Source organism: Oculina patagonica, chromosome 3 (genome assembly GCF_052425735.1).
Source record: "Oculina patagonica isolate OP01 chromosome 3, crgOcupat, whole genome shotgun sequence".
In the NCBI taxonomy this organism is placed as follows: Eukaryota; Metazoa; Cnidaria; class Anthozoa; order Scleractinia; family Oculinidae; genus Oculina; species Oculina patagonica.
Window position 1 is genome coordinate 14,433,087 of NC_135760.1, and position 17,708 is coordinate 14,450,794.

At 38.7% G+C, this 17,708-nt stretch overlaps 1 protein-coding gene and 5 non-coding genes across 6 annotated transcripts; 3 read left to right on the plus strand and 3 right to left on the minus strand.

Annotated features, from left to right (window-relative positions):
• The first annotated feature begins 23 nt into the window (after positions 1 to 23).
• LOC144646812 (putative RNA-binding protein 19) lies at positions 24 to 16,719 on the plus strand. The gene is made up of 15 exons (XM_078506501.1): positions 24 to 735; positions 1,918 to 1,990; positions 2,595 to 3,307; positions 3,876 to 4,140; positions 4,854 to 5,119; positions 5,802 to 6,002; positions 6,360 to 6,473; positions 7,296 to 7,427; positions 7,972 to 8,038; positions 8,619 to 8,698; positions 13,357 to 13,412; positions 13,874 to 13,987; positions 14,409 to 14,514; positions 15,752 to 15,875; positions 16,092 to 16,719. Exons 1-15 carry the CDS (start codon positions 118 to 120, stop codon positions 16,157 to 16,159), a joined length of 2,997 nt encoding a protein of 998 aa, XP_078362627.1. The 5' UTR covers positions 24 to 117; the 3' UTR covers positions 16,160 to 16,719.
• On the minus strand, positions 8,785 to 8,856 carry Trnae-uuc (transfer RNA glutamic acid (anticodon UUC)). Its single transcript has one exon. It is a non-coding gene; the product is annotated as a tRNA-Glu (tRNA).
• On the minus strand, positions 9,748 to 9,819 carry Trnae-uuc (transfer RNA glutamic acid (anticodon UUC)). Its single transcript has one exon. It is a non-coding gene; the product is annotated as a tRNA-Glu (tRNA).
• On the plus strand, positions 10,584 to 10,655 carry Trnae-uuc (transfer RNA glutamic acid (anticodon UUC)). The gene has a single exon. It is a non-coding gene; the product is annotated as a tRNA-Glu (tRNA).
• Trnae-uuc (transfer RNA glutamic acid (anticodon UUC)) lies at positions 12,225 to 12,296 on the minus strand. Its single transcript has one exon. It is a non-coding gene; the product is annotated as a tRNA-Glu (tRNA).
• Trnae-uuc (transfer RNA glutamic acid (anticodon UUC)) lies at positions 12,923 to 12,994 on the plus strand. Its single transcript has one exon. It is a non-coding gene; the product is annotated as a tRNA-Glu (tRNA).
• Positions 16,720 to 17,708: the final 989 nt, after the last annotated feature.

The window sequence follows — 17,708 nt, forward strand, 5'->3', positions numbered from 1 at the left end:
AGCGGTTGCTATCATGGCATAAACACGTGCAAATTTCAAGATGGCGGAATTGTGGACCATTTTGTAGTCTCTAACAAAGTTGTTATTTTTTCCCTGGAGAATCCATAGATTGCGATCATGTCAAGGCTAATTATCAGGAACCTTCCCAAGAATGTAAAAGAAGAAAGGATTCGTTCTATTTTTGCGGCTAAAGGGGAATTGACAGACGTCAAGTTGTGCCACACAAAAGATGGAAAATTCAGAAGATTTGGTTTCATTGGTTATAAAACAGAAGATCAAGCGAAGGTTGCCTTACAGCATTTCAACAGTTCGTTTATTGATACTTCCAAGATAACCGTAGACTTTGCTAAAAACCTTGGAGATGAATCATTGCCACGACCTTGGAGCAAACACTCTGAGGGAAGCTCCGCGAACGAAAGATTGAAAAAGAAAAAGGAAAGAAAAGCAGAGGAATTTAAGAATCGAGTTTCAAATTCTACAGAGGCAAAAGAGCACTCTGAAGCACATAGCATAAATAAAGAGAAATCAAGTGTTGTAAATGAGAAGAAAAAGAAAAAGAAGATTAAAGTTTTAGATGACCTAGAACACGATGTTGAATTTCAGGAATTTTTAAGTGTACATAAACACCGCGGCTCAAAGCAGACATGGAGTAATGACAATGCAGAGAGTGGTGGGCCAGAACCAAAGGAAAATCAGAAAAGGGAAAGGAAAGAGAAAACTGTTGAAGAAAATAAGGTATTTATAGGAATATTGTGATTGCTTGTGTATCAGTCAAAGACAAGAGCAATATATAGAGGTAAAGGTAAAGTCTGTCCGAGCCTAAGTGGCCCATACGGCCGGAGCTTATCCTGGTTTCAATAGCATTAAGCGACTAGGAGTATTGCTACTCCCCCCTGGATGGGATGCTTGTCCATCGCAGCGCTACCCCCAGCAGCAAATTCGCCGGTACCCATTTATACACCTGGGTGGTGAGAGGCACTGTAAGAGTAAAGTGTCTGACCCAAAAACACAAGTGGCCGGTAGGTCTGACCGGGCCGTTCGACTCGGAGTCGAGCGCTAACCATTAGGCCACCGCACGTCCCACAAAGGGAGAGGGTAGAGGGTAAAACACTAAAACTGATCACCACCCGCCCCAGGGTATTCAATTGATGAAATTGATAATCAATGACAATTGATATCAATCAATACCGTTTGATATCAACCAATCCTTGGCAAAGATTCGTGTGGTTATTGATTGGTATTGATTTCCAATAACAATCAATAGACGACAATCGATCAACAGTTCCCTCAAAACAGCAAAGAAGATAGCCTTTGACTATCCTCCTTATATTCAGTAGAACCTTCCCGGACTTCTTGTGTCAACATGATAACACGGAAAGACAATGATGGGCAAGTTGTAATTTGAGTACATGTGCAACAGGGTATATTCTTTGCGTTGAAAAGACTGGGCTGGATTTGTTTTGCCAACTTCCTCCTTAGGACCTCCTAAAAATGGCAGCTCATCAGACCAGTAGCATGCGTGACATTTGTTCGAGGTTGCTGTGCCAAGCAATAGCAATCAATGAATGAATGGTTTTTGTGTGGTTATCGATTGATCATCAATATTGACTGATAGCAATTGATACCAATTGACTAATTTTATTGATTGATATTTATTGATCGATTGGTTTTCCCGTCATTGATTTTCATCGATTGGATACCCCAGGCACCCACATAATGCTATATGTCGACTAAGAAACCTCACTGAAAACACCAAAACAAATGACCAACTGTTGCAAAACGCGATACATAACTTGGAACAGATGCTTTTCGAGCTTGGGTTATCTGTGCTAAGTGTGCTGTGTATCAAATTATTAATTTCAGGGTATAATAACTATTAAAATGCTGATTTCCCTTCTGTTCATTTCTCATTTTTAGTCATCTGAGAGCCAAGTGAAATATGACGACTCTGATGAAAGTGGAAATGAAGATGAAATTTTTGATGCCTCAGGTACATTTATCACTGATTTATGGGTGCATGAAATGACAGCTAATGAGTATACAGCCTTGCAGTTACATTATGTATCTATGAATTACAACTTTGTTTTTGCCTCATTATTGTAGTATACCTGGCGTATCCAATCGAACAAAATCGAACCTAAAATCAATCAAACCCGATTACAATCCAACACCAATGGTTCGATTGGGCTGGGTAATGGAACAAAATTGAACATGTATTTTGCTGTGAGTTCGATTTTTGAACAAAACGAACCAATCAAACACAACTCAATTTGATTCGATTTTGTTTGGAATCTGACTCTTGATAAGTAAATCACACAGGACTAATCAGGGGGACGGTGCACCATGCAAAATGTCTGCAGTATAAAGATTGGTGTTCTATTGGGTTCGATTACCGAACGTTCAATTGAATACGCCGGGAGTAAAACCTGCATGCAGCCATCTCCTACTGCCTTCTGTGGCACCGCAAAAGGAAAGATAGAACAACTTCTCCACTATTCTTCTTTTCTTGCTTGTAAACAAGCAAAAAAGTCGAAAAAAGGAGGCAGCTGCATGCAGGGTTATTATTGTACTAATAAAAGTAATTTTTGTTGCAGGAATCACAGAAGAAGGGAATGTTGATGTGAAAGAAAGCAGAGAAAATGATGAAGAAGAAGTCAAAATAGCCAAGGATTCCAGATTATCAGATATGGATTACTTAAAATCAAAGGTTGTTTCTACTGAACAGAAGGTGTCAAAGACCAAGAAAAGTAAAAGATCTAAAAATAACAAAAGCAATGATTCAGAAAATGATGAGTCAAAGAACAGTTCGGATGAAGAGACTTTGGATACTAGCAGGAGAGAAAGTGACAATGATGGTGGCAATAAAAATGATAATGATGACGATGATGATGAGGAGGAGGATTATGATGACAGTGATGATGGTGATGATGACGATGATGATAATAAAAATATGAATGACAGGCAAAAGGAATCTTCAGTATTTGGAACAATTAAAATGAGGGGATTGCCTTTCAAAGCTAAAGAACAACACATCAAAGACTTTTTTGCACCTCTGAGAATACTAAATATTAGAATACTCAAAAATGTCAAAGGGAAACCAACAGGATGTGCATTTGTTGATTTTGCAAATGAGAAAGATTTGAAAGAAGCACTGAAAAGAGATAGAGATTGTATTGAGGGTCGGTATATTGAGCTGTTCAGAGACAAAGGAGAACAATCATTAAATCAGGAGACTGACAAGGAGAAACCATGGATGAAGAAACTTGCTGCTCAAGGAGGTGACGAGGAGTTTGAAAGCATTGCAGAGGTGAGTTAAAATGTAGCGTCTACAACCATATAGCACTTTGCATACATTACATGGTTGTGACACTAGATGATAATATGCCTCAAATGTGAGGTCACTACACAAATTCAACACAACATATCTGTCCTTACACAGCCAAGTCATTTCATGTAAGTCAAAATTTTGACTACCAACTAAAACTTGAAAAACAAGTAAGTTGCCGTTAAAACTGACTTAAACTTGATTTCTGTTAGGCTGGAGTAATCAAAATGGAAAATGTTAAAATAAAACACTTTATTGGATTAAAGACATTTCAGCAATGCTGCCTTTATCAGTAGTCAAAATCTTTATGTGATTGGAATAATCAAGTTACATTTTAGTTAGTCTAGGGTAACCCATACAAGTCATGTAACTTACCAAAACTTCCTTGTATTGCATGTGCTTTTCTTTTTTTGGGAGGAATTTCCATTTTCTTTTGTCACAGAATGCTTCAATTAAAATAAACAACCTTTTTAAGGCCAAAACAAGTAAATAATAAGCATATAATAAATATAATAACATTTGACATAATTGTGTTTTTAACATCATGTAGTCTGGTAGACTCTTTCTTCGCAACTTGGCCTATGCATGCTCGGAAGAAGACTTACAAAACCTGTTTGAAAAGTTTGGTCCTCTGACTGAGACGTACCTGCCACTAGACAAGACAACAAACAAGCCCATCGGTATTGGATTTGTTACTTTTGTCATGCCTGAACACGCAGTCAAGGCGTTCAATGAGCTTGATGGCAAAGTGTTCCAAGGACGACTGCTGCACATCTTACCATCAAAGTCTAAGGAGACTAAGGAGGAAGATACAGGTTTGTGATGGTCTAAAAGATTCTGCAAAAATGTTTTTTTTGAGATGTAATGTAACTTGGGACTGAAAAATTGTTTTAAAAGAATTGTTGCTACTGCTACTATGTACTGTATCTCTAGAAGTTACATTGCATTGATCTATTCTTAAACTTAACAGAAACCTTTCTGATGTATTCATTACAAAATCAAACCACAAGTGCCTTTTATAGAAAGGGTATGCAGACAAGCCACTCCTTTTTACCGAAAAGTTTATCTAAAACTTGTGTGGATTAGCAGCAAGGTGAAAGTGTGGTGGCCTACTGGTTAACATGCTATACTCTGGATAGACTGGGCCAGGTTCAATATTGTGTTGTGTTCTTGGGCAAGATACTTTACTCTCATAGTGCCTTTCTCTTCACCCAGCTGTATAAATGGGTACCGGCAAACTAATGCTGGGGGAGGGAGGGAGGGGGTAACCTTGCAGTGGACATAGCATCTCATCCAGGGGGAGTAGAAATACTCCTACTGGCTTAATGCTACAGAAACTGGGATAAGCTTCAGCGGTATGAGCCATTTGACTTTTCCCCTACCTCATCTGTGAGGGCAACTGATCTGTGAGTGTTTCTTGTAAATAAATAATAGTGGAATAGTGATTTATGCCCTCATTTTTTTTATTTTTTTTTTTTTTTTTTTTTTTTAAATGTGTCAGCAAAATAAAAATTATTTTTCCTTACAGATATTGCAACATCCTTCAAGTCAAAACGTGATGCAAAGAAGAAAAGTCTTAGCAGCCATGATCATAACTGGAACACGCTGTTTCTGGGAATGAATGCTGTCGCTGATGTGATGGCTGATCAGTATAACACCACCAAGGGCAGTATTTTAGATGATGCCTCGTCAAGCAGTCTGGCTGTACGCATGGCTCTTGGAGAAACACAAGTTGTTACAGAAACAAGGAAGTTTCTTGTATCTCAGGGAGTCAAGCTTGATGTTTTTGGCCAGGTGTGTTTATCTTGCACCTATAACTCTCTTGGCCAATAACTTATTTTGTAATCCATCCAGTGCTCCAAGCTCAAGTTTTTCAGAAGTCGAAGTTTTGAAAATGGTCGCCACTAGAAAAATTTCAAAATCAGCTGAGCAACACATTTTTGAAGGTGATACCTTCAAAGTAATGAGCACAAATTACTCTGAATTGTTCCCAGAAAGTTCCAATGATTACTTTTCGTATTCATATCTGATTGTTTGGTTGATCTGTTCTATTTATCGTGCAGAATAGTAAATATATGATTTAATCGGTTTTAAAAACAGGTAAAGAAAGATAAACATGCAAAACAAGTTAATTATCCCATCTAAGTACAGTAAAATAATAGAAACATCGAAAATGGCGTAGGTGTTCAAAATTCAAATTAATGTTGGCTTCATATCAATGACATCAAACAGTTTTAATTGGGACAGCTGCTCCATTCCAAGCTAGTTCCCGTTTTTTTTAGTCTAATCCCATGTATAAAATTTGGTTAATTGGACACAAACTGTTCGCCCAATTTTGTTACAGATAATGTCTGTGGGCACATACCAGTGCATATATTCACACCAATTTTGTATGGAGGTACTATTAATATTTTGTATCTTCGTTTGTAAGAGATTCAACTGTAATAACAAATTAATTACGATTTCTTTTTATTAGCCCTCAGCTAAAAGAAGTAAGACTGTCATAGTCGTTAAAAACCTTCCATTCAACACACCATGTGATGAGCTGAGGAACATTTTTGAACCATTTGGAAAAGTGGCAAGGCTTGTGTTACCTCCTTCAGGAATCACCGCTCTTGTCGAGTTCTTTGAACCAAGTCAGGCAAAGAAAGCCTTCCAAAAGTTGGCATACAGCAAGGTGAGTGTAAAATATTCCCTTAGCCCAGACTGACAGTATTTTAAAATGTGTTTTGAATCTGAGCCGAAAAAACTTGGAGTATAATGTTGAAAACAAGAACTACATACATGAACAGGGCTAGAGCCATTGACAAAATAACTTGCCTCTTATTGGTCAATAGTGACTAAATGCAGGGTACTCTTTTAAAGGTTGTTGCAGTTTTCTGAAATTATTGTAGAAATTATCTTGTTTTATTAACTGTAGAAATGAATATTTAAAATACCTGAAGATGACGAATATCGCCATAACATTTTGGACACACGTCTTATAATTGGAAATGCGTCTTCTCTTACTTCGTCCTTTGTTTGGTGTTAACAGTTTAAACACGTCCCACTGTACTTGGAGTGGGCTCCTCTTGGAGTATTTTCTGGAAAACCTGAAGAGAAACAGGCAGAAGAAATGGAAACAACAGAAACGACTAAGGATGACAAGGTATTGTTATGTTGTTGTGTGTTTCTCTGCACCTTTATCTCAATTTATATGTATACTGCGAACAAGAATTTGGACCTTGGGTATCAGACAGGAGAGCTATATTACGTAACTTTTTCAAGACGTCATCATCAGCCTCCTCATTGCGCCATGTGACACATAAGGCGGTCTTGTGCAGCCTTTGAAGGAACACTGCCATGTGGATTTTAATGCTTTTCGGTAAAAAGTACTAAAATTGCAAATAGTCTTATCGTACAGAAATACACCTAGTACATTAAGATGGAAATATAAAGTTAATTGTTGTTAAAGGAAGAAGGGAGATAATGGTTTTAAGGTGTTTTTCCAGTCCAGGAAACTGAAAATCAGCCTGACTTTTCAGTTGAGATCTAAAGTTCTTAACGGTATCATAATAATGTCCTTTATCGCTTCAGTACACTTGCATGGTGATTTCGTAATTGACACATGTCAGCCTCTTGAGTTTTTGAAGTGAAACTGGTGACAGTGTCTCTTTAAGATTTCATTCCAGCTCGGGTGCATGGTCTTGAGTTCTTTCTCCGCTGACCTTCTCCAAGTTCTTCTTGGCCTTCCCCGTTGTCGTTTTCCCTCTGGTGAAAACCTTCTTCAGACAAAATCTTCTTTCGCAACATCACTGGGGACCTTCCTTAATACCTGTCCAATCCATGTCCATTTCCTTCGAGTTAAGTTCACCAAGACGTAGCTCTGTTAAGTAAAAATGTGTTCTCGCCCTCTAAATGTACATTTCATTTAATAGAATTAGAGATAAATACCTTTTTAACGGTTTAACATTCTTTTATTTATCAAAAGAGTAAAGAAACTCCTAAGGAAAAAGAAGTTGATAATCAGAACGACGAAGGTGGTGATTCAGAAAACACTGAGGGCACAAGTGTCTTTGTAAAGAACTTGAACTTCAATACAACAGAAGAAACTTTGAAAGAGGTAAACGTGTTAACAATCATTTAACGTAATTTTATCGCTGTTCCCATACCCATTCAAACGTATTTCCTTATGATATTGATCGATATATAGAATAAGTCTTGAGAGAAGGACGGAAAACAAAACCATGGAAATAGAGGGTGCTGAATTTTTTCGAGCTTGCCTTGCATGCAGTGGAAAAGTCGTTAAAGTATGTGAAAATATTGGCACAATTTTTTCTTCCAGACGCAGAGGGCAGGGGTGAAAGATTATTTCCTCAGGCGCTAGTCAACCAATGGGAATGTTCCATTTACTCATTGCACGAAAAAACAACAGTCTGTTTACGTTTCAGTTAAACGCTACCTCAAACTCTCCTTCTACTCCCTGTGCGCGTGAAATTATCGTGTCTGATGTTTTATTCCGCGCAGGCTAATAGTTTTGTTTTTGTTCTTTGTTCAAAAAAGTCAGTAAGACAACGGTAACATACTGGAAAGCCTTTGAGTAGCTCTAAATCTTACAGGAAGCCTTTTCCACCTCCTAAACGTCTTCTGATGTTTTATTGTTACAGGCATTTTCCAAGTTGGGTCCTCTTATTAGTGCAACAATAGCGAAGAAAAAGGATCCCAAAAAACCTGGTATGTGTGCCTATAAATCATTTATAATGCGTATAAATGTTACTAACGTGATAGCCAATCGAAACTTGTAGGTCCTTCTTTACCTTGCGTAGCTAGCGGGATCTCGTGCACGAGAGCTTTGTTTCGGCGGCGGAGCCTCAAACGAAACCAACTCCTAGGATACTCTTTGCCAGCCGAAACAAGAACTCACACACGAACTTCAGCGCAGAATGCACTTACGCCGAGCCAAATGCCAGTTAGCTTTGAAAATCGTGTTTTGTGGCCAGCATTTTTTCTATATTACATGTATGCTGAAAATGTTTTTCATTGGAAAGTTGTGGAAAATTTGATTTGTTTTTGGAGATTATATTTTTTCAGTGAGGTGAAATGTCTGATAGACTATCGTAGACTCTCTGTCAAGTATTTTTTCTATTGTCAGTAGCAACTTTAGAATCTTCTGATTGAAACTTGTTGTTGAGATTTTCAGCTAGAGCTCAAAGAAATTTTCAGCCGCGCGTTTTCGTTTTCCTAGAACTTTTCGCTAAGTTTGCCACTCCGCCCGGGCCGTACTTATTGCATTGTTTGTTTTATATTTTTCTAGGACATTTGCTTTCAATGGGTTATGGCTTTGTGGAATACAAGAAAAGATCGGACGCTTTGAAGGCGATTAAAGAACTTCAGGTGTGCATAAAACCTTGAGGACTTAGCGTTTCCCAGATCAACAAGCTAAGATTTTTCTTTCTTAATAGTTAAAAAAAATCGTCTATTTCCCACACCGGGAGTCAAACCCGGGCCGCCTGGGTGAAAACCAGGAATCCTAACCGCTAGACCATGTGGGAATTGACAACAACTGTTAATAATAATAGCATTATTTATGTGATTGTTTTCGGCCAGTCTCGATGGCCAGTCGTATTTTGCAGAAACTACGCTTGCGTTCCCTGTTTAACGAAGTGAGAATATTAGGTTGCTTTGTGTTTCAAAGAGAAAAAAACCTTTTTCAATGATTCCAGCAACAACCTTGCCTGCTTCACAAGGGTTATTGATGACTACCAACGTCCAGGAACTTTTGAACTATAACATATCGACATGACCAGCCAAAGTATCGTGTTTGTTGCCAAGGCAACAACAGGAAAAGTCCAGTTGGATAGGGTAACCGCGAATAAACAATCACGCGATTTGCTGTCTGGAAGAAAAACGTCTCAAAAATTCTGTGTACAAAGTATTTCACGGGTGCTTATGTAATAGGAACCTTACGCAAACTAAAGTGACAACGGGAACGTTGTAAAAAAAGAGTTAATGAGTAGTACAATAGTTTGCATATCCGTTATAAATCTACAAAACAACGTCGTGAAATGACCAAATTCAACATTGTTGTAAAACGTAAACTACGACGGCGAATTTTCATGCTTCTAGTTTGACAATGCGTTTATTTAAAAATGTATACCCTTTATTCGATGGTTTAACATATAATACGCGCGGATATTTTAAACAGTTTTTACATATTCATGTGGACATTAGTTCTGAAACCGAAAGAAACACTAAATAGATTTTAATACGGTTAGAGATTCTCAAATACGTTGTCGTCAGCATCGCCATCGTGGTTGCGTAAAGGTCCCTCGTATAAACCAACCTTTAAAAAAATAGTGTTGTAAAAATAAAAGAAACAGATTGAATGAGTTTGACTGTTTCAACCATTAAAAAAGCTCTTTAAAAAAGAAAAAAATAACCCTTTCCCATACCGGGAGTCGAACCCGGGCCGCCTGGGTGAAAACCAGGAATCCTAACCGCTAGACCATATGGGATTTGAGTACTTACTGAACCTGACATAACATTACTTATCAAAATTTCCATAGAATGAGTTTTGATGATTGTCATTTGGAATCCCTGTTGCACTGGAATTGTTTTTCCTAATCGCTAGTTGTCACTAGGGCACTTCTTAAACGCTATATAAGTATCGGTTACTTTACATGTTTCAACCATTAAAAATTTCTGGGAGTTTAAAGAAGCATTGTCAACAAATTTTAAGTCATTTTTCTGAGTACTTTCAAAGTAAAGGAAACCTCAAAATAATATTTTTCTAACTTAGAAAAACAACAAAGGAGTAAAAAAAAACATGAAAATAACCAAGGATGGTTTCAACTAACGAAGATTAAGACGGATTACCAACGACAAACTTTTAAAAACTTGCCAGTTTTTTTCAAGAAGCGTTGTCCGTGACGTCCAACATTAGTTTCTTTCGTCGTGAATCGCTACCCGAGGAACGTCTTTTCATCACATCTCCGCTACCATTATTTGTTTCTTTTGTAGTGGGAATTTGTTTGTTTGTTTGTTTGCGAAATCCATCCAAATCCAGGAAGGAGTTATTTACGCAACGAAATCTTCTGATGTAACTCACCGTTCTTGTTAATTTCCGAACTACACAACTAAACGAAACTGATATTTGACTAAAACTATCAAAATTTTATACATTTTATATTGAAACTGTATTAGACATCTTTAATTCAACGTGACAGTAAAGCTTTCAATATAACCATAGAATATAATAGCAATGGTATTACCATCGAGTTCCCATATGGTCTAGCGGTTAGGATTCCTGGTTTTCACCCAGGCGGCCCGGGTTCGACTCCCGGTATGGGAAACGACAATTATTTTTTTACCTATTTAGAAAAATCTGAGCTTATTGATTAGTCCACAAGGTTTTTTTCATCAATGGATTTTTTTTTCAAGGATTTTTTTTATCAGTGGTAATTTTAATAGTGCACAGGCAAAGTTTACCAAGATGCCTCGAGGTTCTAGTCTACCTCGATATTGTAGTTTAATTTTTTTTCTGGCAAATGTACAATCACTGGAAAGGAAAATAAAACAGCTCGTGTATACGCTACTCGGGTTCTTCTCGTGTTAAATAAATATCTAACTAATGTGGAGTGAACTGGTGGAAAGAGAAACAGATTGAATCAGTTACAATGTTTCAACCATTAAAAAAGCTCTCTTAATAAAGAATCAAAGTCTCTTCGAGATATCGACGTTTTTGCATGAAGTATGAGTCGAAGGTTTATCCTGTGCATTGTTCTTCGAACTTATCATTACAGTTTCTTTGTAGTTTAATTTAACAATTTCCTATCTTCGCGGAGGAAATGCAGCCATATAATTTTGTCAAAAATGGCTCGTTCGCGCCGGGTATTTATACACATATTCCTTAACATTACACAAATAAACAGTGCAAATTTCAGCGAGATCTGACAATTCTATACTTTAAAACTGCAAGGACCTTTCGAGGCAGTCGATTACGGCAGCGAAATTAGCAAATGAAACAGCAAAATATGCGTTCGACGCTTTGTTTTTGCGACGCTATATTTGAATTGTTATAGGTAGACCGCCGTTCAATGTGTTCAAGGCCGTATCGTTACGATTGCTCCATGAAAAAGCACGAAAAAAAAATACGGATATTTCCGACTACTGTCGGAGAAAACATTGCGCATATAATTGCGGCGTAAACAAATCGTTACACTCAAGCTGCGTTTTGTCTAGGCTCGGCGAGGGTCGGATATTAAGACCCAGGATTAAACAAAAGCCATATATACAGTGAATGCTTTCGAATTATATTTGAAGATGAAATACGAAAGAATTTTGCTGTCTTTGACTGAAATTCCACTCGAACTGCGTAGATACTATCGCATATTGTAAAGCCGATTCATGCAACATTTCTCTCAACGCGAGGTCTCGTCCCAACGACCTAGGCGATGAGCGACCAATTGGCCTAACCGCCCAAGCAGAGGAAGCCCCCATCTCTTGCTTGTACTCATAAACTGAAAGAGGAGTGGAGGTTGACGTTGTAATTTTTAAACGATGTAAGCGCTAGTGATTATTTATTCGTGTTTTAGTTACGCAATCCATTGTTTGTGCGACGCTTTTTATAGATCGCCTTTCAGACACACGTGCGTTGAGATAAGAAAGCTGACATGTCACTTTTAAAATTGTTATATAACGTTTGTAAATGTGACAAGTCACGTTTTTTCCACGAAATCGCAAGTGATCAACCAACAGCGGAAAGTAATCCCTTGAGAAATTGAAACAGTCCCTTGAGAAATTAAAAAAGTCTCTTGAGAGTTTACAAATATGTGGATCCAAATTTTGTCTACATAACCCCTATTCTACCATTTTTAGCTTGTAAACAAGCAAAAACGTCGAAAAAACAGGAAGTAACCCTTTCCCATACCGGGAGTCGAACCCGGGCCGCCTGGGTGAAAACCAGGAATCCTAACCGCTAGACCATATGGGATTTGGGTATCAAGATTAACCTCACAAAACATTACTTATCAAAATTTCCATAGAATGCGTTTTGTGATTGTCATTTGGAATCCCTGTTGCACTGAACTTGTTTTTCCAAATCACCAGTTGTCTTGAACATAGTAGTTGTCTATAAAGTATTGGTTACTTAACATGTTTCAACCATTAAAAATTAAACTGTTAAAAAAAAGTCAAAGGAAGTTGTCGATTCCCATGCTGGGAGTCAAAACCCATATGGGAAATAGATACATATGTATGGCTTTTCTAACATTAGTTTATTTCCTCGTGGATCGCTACCTGGGGAACGTCTTTTTATCACATTTCCGCTGAATTCTTTGTTTCTTCCGTAGTGGGAGTTTGTTTGTTTATTTCTCAGCGTATTCCATCCAAATCTAGCAAGGAGTTATGTACGCAACGAAATCTTCTGATGTAACTCACTGTTCTTGTTCTTAATTTTCGATCTACATAACTAAACGAAACTGACATTTGACTGAAACTATCAAAATTTAATACATTTTGTATTGAAACTTTATTAGACATCTTCAATTCAACGTAAAAGAAAATGTTTTAGTAACACCGTAGAATATAATATAAATAGCAAATGATTTACCATCGAGTTCCCATATGGTCTAGCGGTTAGGATTCCTGGTTTTCACCCAGGCGGCCCGGGTTCGACTCCCGGTATGGGAAACGCTATTTTTTTTTTTTATCAATGGTAATTTTAATAGTGCGAACGCAAGGTTTACCAAAACGCCGCGAAGTTCTAGTCTACCTCATATTGTAGTTTGTTTGTTTTTTCTGGAAAATATACAATCATTGGAAAGAAAAATAAAACAGCTCGTACGCTACACGGGGACTTCTGGTGTAAAAGGAAATCTCTAACTAATGTGGAGTCGGTGAAATGGTGGAAAGAATGACTTGGAAACCTGAAAGTTGTGTTTAAGATGAAAATCTGAAATAAACTGTAAATACTGCAGGTGGTGTATTTATTTGTTGGCCAGTAATAAATGAGCTGAAAACTGACTGAGATAAAATATCTTGCTTCTATCCAGAACTCCACCCTTGAAGACCATACTCTGGAACTCAAGATGTCGCACAGGAAAGCCAGGTCAGTGAAGATTTTGCGGTTGTTGAACTTTTTCGTTGTTTTTGTTTTATTTTTGCGTTCATTTTTCAATAATGAAACGTTCTCGTCGAAGGATTCTCCAAGGAAATAATGTGAGGACGTTGCTTTTGCTTTTGTTCTAGATTATTCTGCACTTGTTCTAGATTATTTTATGTAGGATGCGTTTTATTACAAGTCAGAGTGTTCTGTTTCGTCAAATTGTCATAGCCTTATCTATATCGCCGCGCTGGTTTCATGTGTGCTCTTTGGTCACCGTTACAACGCGTCATTCTGACATAAATGATTGTTGAACTTATAAACTCCACTAATAGTAGAGAGAGCTGCATGCTTTAGTGTTCAAAAGCAAAAAAGGCTCAAGAAATGCGCGACAAACAAATCAGTCAACCAAGCTGTGATGTAGTAATGTTGCTCATTCTCTTTAATATTTTTTTCTTTTTTTTCAGCGACAAGGTGTCACAACGCAAATCAGCTTCTACAACGAAACAAAACAGTTCTAAAATCCTGGTGCGAAATGTGCCATTTGAAGCGTCAAAGAAAGAAATCAAAGAACTTTTTGGGTAAGCAGTATTGGCCTTATTAAAAGTAATAACGGCGTTGCATAGACGTGCGTTTGCTTTAGCTTGCGTAGCTGGCGGTATTATTGGGTTGGCGGTATTGTTGGTTTTAAAGCGCGCCACTCGCTTGCTTGCGCACGCATTTAAACCCAACAATACCGCCAGCTACGCAGGCATATGGAATCGTTGACTTTTTCGTGCTTGATGTGTGCTCTAAACCTATATTTTGCACAAAAAATACTCACAAAGGCAAAACTTGTTCGAGGTTGCTAGAACCGCAAAAAGTTGCCCCAAACGCCAAAAGTTGCTCAAAAGTTGCCGAGCTCAATCGGGACAGGCTTAGTCTGGAGCCGTGGTGCCCTAAACCCCTTTGGGACCCTGCTATGTCATACTTAGCGTTGGTTTCACCGTGTTCTCTTTACAGCACATTCGGGGAAATAAAGACGCTGAGGCTTCCTCAGAAACTGTCGGGGACTGGGTCTCACAGAGGATTTGCATTTGTTGATTTCCTCACCAAACAAGACGCAAAGGTAAGTAGAATCTCTTGTGTTATTAATCAATAAATCCGTACAATTTTTTCTGTTAGACCATGAAATACGTTTCTATGGTGTTGGGACTAGTTTCCCATGATTAGTGGCGGATCCAAAAAATAAGTTACTTCATGCCCACAAGATGCCATATCCGTGAGAGTGGCGCTTATTTTGAGACGACCAACATAACGGCTGCGATGGAGACCAGGATCTACACCGCCTTTCGACTCATCAGTCGAGCAAGTTCAGTTGAAACACAATTTCATCCTGCTTGAGTAGAATGTTTAGTGACTATTTCTTGGCTTTCGAGAATCCAAAAGTGATCGCAGCAAGAATCGGGCTCCAGTCTCCGGGGGGGGGGCTCCCATATGAAACGGACGGGGATGCTCGTCGGAAATTTTGAAAAGAACCCCTAAAAGAGACCAATCCGGGTGTGGCTCAACCTTTTCTTGACCCCTAAAAGATACCAAAAAACTAAAAATAGAATTGATATTTGGGATAATTTAGTTTTTTTCCTCCCCTCTTTTTTGTTTTTGGGGGGGGGGGGGGGGGGGCAATTGAGATATTTGTATATTTCTGCGTGTGTAACCCTAAACGAATAAAATAAAAATAATAAAATAAATGGGAACGAGACCATTATGGCTAAACATATTGCCATTTTCCCCGGAACACCCTAAGCGAGACCAAAAATTCGAAATTTACACCCCTAAGCGAGACGACGAGCATCCCCGTCACTTTCATATGTGAGTCCTCCCCCCCGGGGGGGGGGGGCTCCAGTATGCATGTTCCATTTGTCACAGGCGCATTCTGGAGTGCTTTACGCCTATTTGGCATGTTATTTTAATGTCTCTTTTCGACAGACTTATCGCAAAGAGTAGGGCACGGAGTTCCCGGTTTTGTGGTCTGGCCTATTCACATGTATCCATGGGTTGGGTAGTGGGACGAGATCATATACATGAACGGATAGCGGCTGCCAAAGGCGCCTGATATGCTAATTTCCGATCTCGTCACGTAATTCTAGCTGTGAAGCGCATTGAGCGTTGTGAATGCGCTATACAAGAACCATTACTATGACCATTAATCAGAGAGAAACCGAGCTAGCGAATCTTGATCTTTAACTGACATTCTCGATCTCTAAGCTTCAAATAGTTCAAACTTCTCGTAGTTCATGCAAAAACCAGTTTGAAAATGTCCTGAGATTGGAACGGTAATTTTGAGTGACGGATCTGTTTTACAGCGCGCGTTTGAGTCCCTCTGTAGCAGCACTCATTTGTACGGGAGGAGACTGGTGCTGGAATGGGCCGAGGACGAAGATAGTGTGGATGCTCTGAGAAAGAGAACCGCTGAACACTTCCATGGCAGTATCCTTTGTGAATATATTTGTCTTTTCTTCTTTTTTTAAAAAAAAACTTATGAATAATAACATTTACAGGGGTCTAAAATCAATTTGGAAAGGAGACCTTTTGAAGTAAATTTAAGATTGTCAGTGCATATTGTTGATATTGTTATTTCAGTGCACGCTTCTCATAGCACGTTAACTGTCGTTGCAAGCAAGAAATCCCTTAACTTTTATTCAGCTCCAAAGACTGCCAAGAAGAAGAAAGATATACTGGACGACTTACTAGACTCAGAGATGCAGGAATGATGATCAGTCTAACATATCTGGTGGCCGGCGTTCAAAGGGGAAGGAGAAGGGGAGAGAGCGCGAAGCACGATCGCGCTTAGCGCTCTCTCCTCGCACCTGCGCTTCGCGCTCGAACTCCCCTTCTCCTTTCCGTTTGAACGCCGGCCAATCGCAGACTAGTCTTACAGTTGAAGATGGTCTACAGATTAGCTTTAAAGCGTCGACAGACAAGGACACAATGAACATTCACTTGATAATAAATATCTACAGATATATATATCAAAGCTCTTTTTATAATATGAAAACATTATAGAACATGCAACAGGAAACGAGAATGAAAATAGACATCTACCTGATGTATAGAAACATTCGCAGAACTACATGTAATATTAATATAGAGATGTGTGATTGAGTAAGAAGGATTTATTTTGTGAGCTTTGTTCGACAAACTTTTGCGGTGAAGTTTTGGTGAAATACATGTTGATGACAGGAAATCTTTCTTTTCTTGTCTCAGTGTTATTTGAAGGTGTTATTTGTGTATTACGAAAGGTATCGGCGTGAAATAAAGTACAAAATGGATCAATTGTTTTGAAGAAATCACTTTTTGACCTTTATCCATGGGTCTCTAATGAGTAAGGGATAACAACTGAATCAAGACAACGTTTTCGCCAAGCTGATTTGGTAGGCCACAAAGAATAACGGCGTATTTATTTACAACATACCGTATTTACTCGAATAAGCGCCGCGGCGCTCATTAAATTTTTCGCGCCTCAAGTGCGGCGCTTATTTGAGGGCGGCGCTTATTTAAAATTTGGACGCCACAAAGAATCTTATCTTTTACAGTTATTGAAAATTGATTGTCAGTATTCGTCTCTTGATGAAGAGAGAAGTGGCGCTAGCTGTCCTGGCAAAGTTCGCGGCCTTCACAACATTTACAGAACTTCGTATTGTAAGAATACTGGCGAAATTATGGGTGAACGCTAAAGCCTGGTTTTCACTAGCGTCGCAAGCACAAGCGCAACACGCAAAAAGGAAAAATTTTGACCCTTGTGCTGGCGCCGCAAGCAAAAGCTCAAACATCAAAATGCAATGCGTTTGTGCTTTTACTTGAATCGAAGTCGTTTTCACGGTGAAATAAGACCTGTTGTCCTTGCGCTTTGCTGCGTCGCTAATGAAAACCAGGCTAAAACAATTACTTTAAACTGCAAAACATCGCTTGATGGAAAGAAATGTCCAAGTTTGTTTAGAGTTGTGTAGTGCTGTTTTAGTTAAACGGAATTCCCGCATCGGGACTGCGGCGCTAATTCGGGGGCGGCGCTTTTTCGGGTAAATACGGTGCGGGTACAGCCGTCGCATGATTGTTTTTTAGCTCGAAAACAATAAAAAATTCCAACGGGCAAATGCGACGGCTATACTCGTATGATGCAAATAAATACTTCCTAAGTGTCACTTGTAGTATTTCCTTCATCCAGGTAAAATACGAAAAGCAATCCATTAGGTAAAAAACATAAATCGCATCTCCAAAACTACTTTTCAAAGTGCTTCGAGAGAGGATTCGGGTAATCCTTAG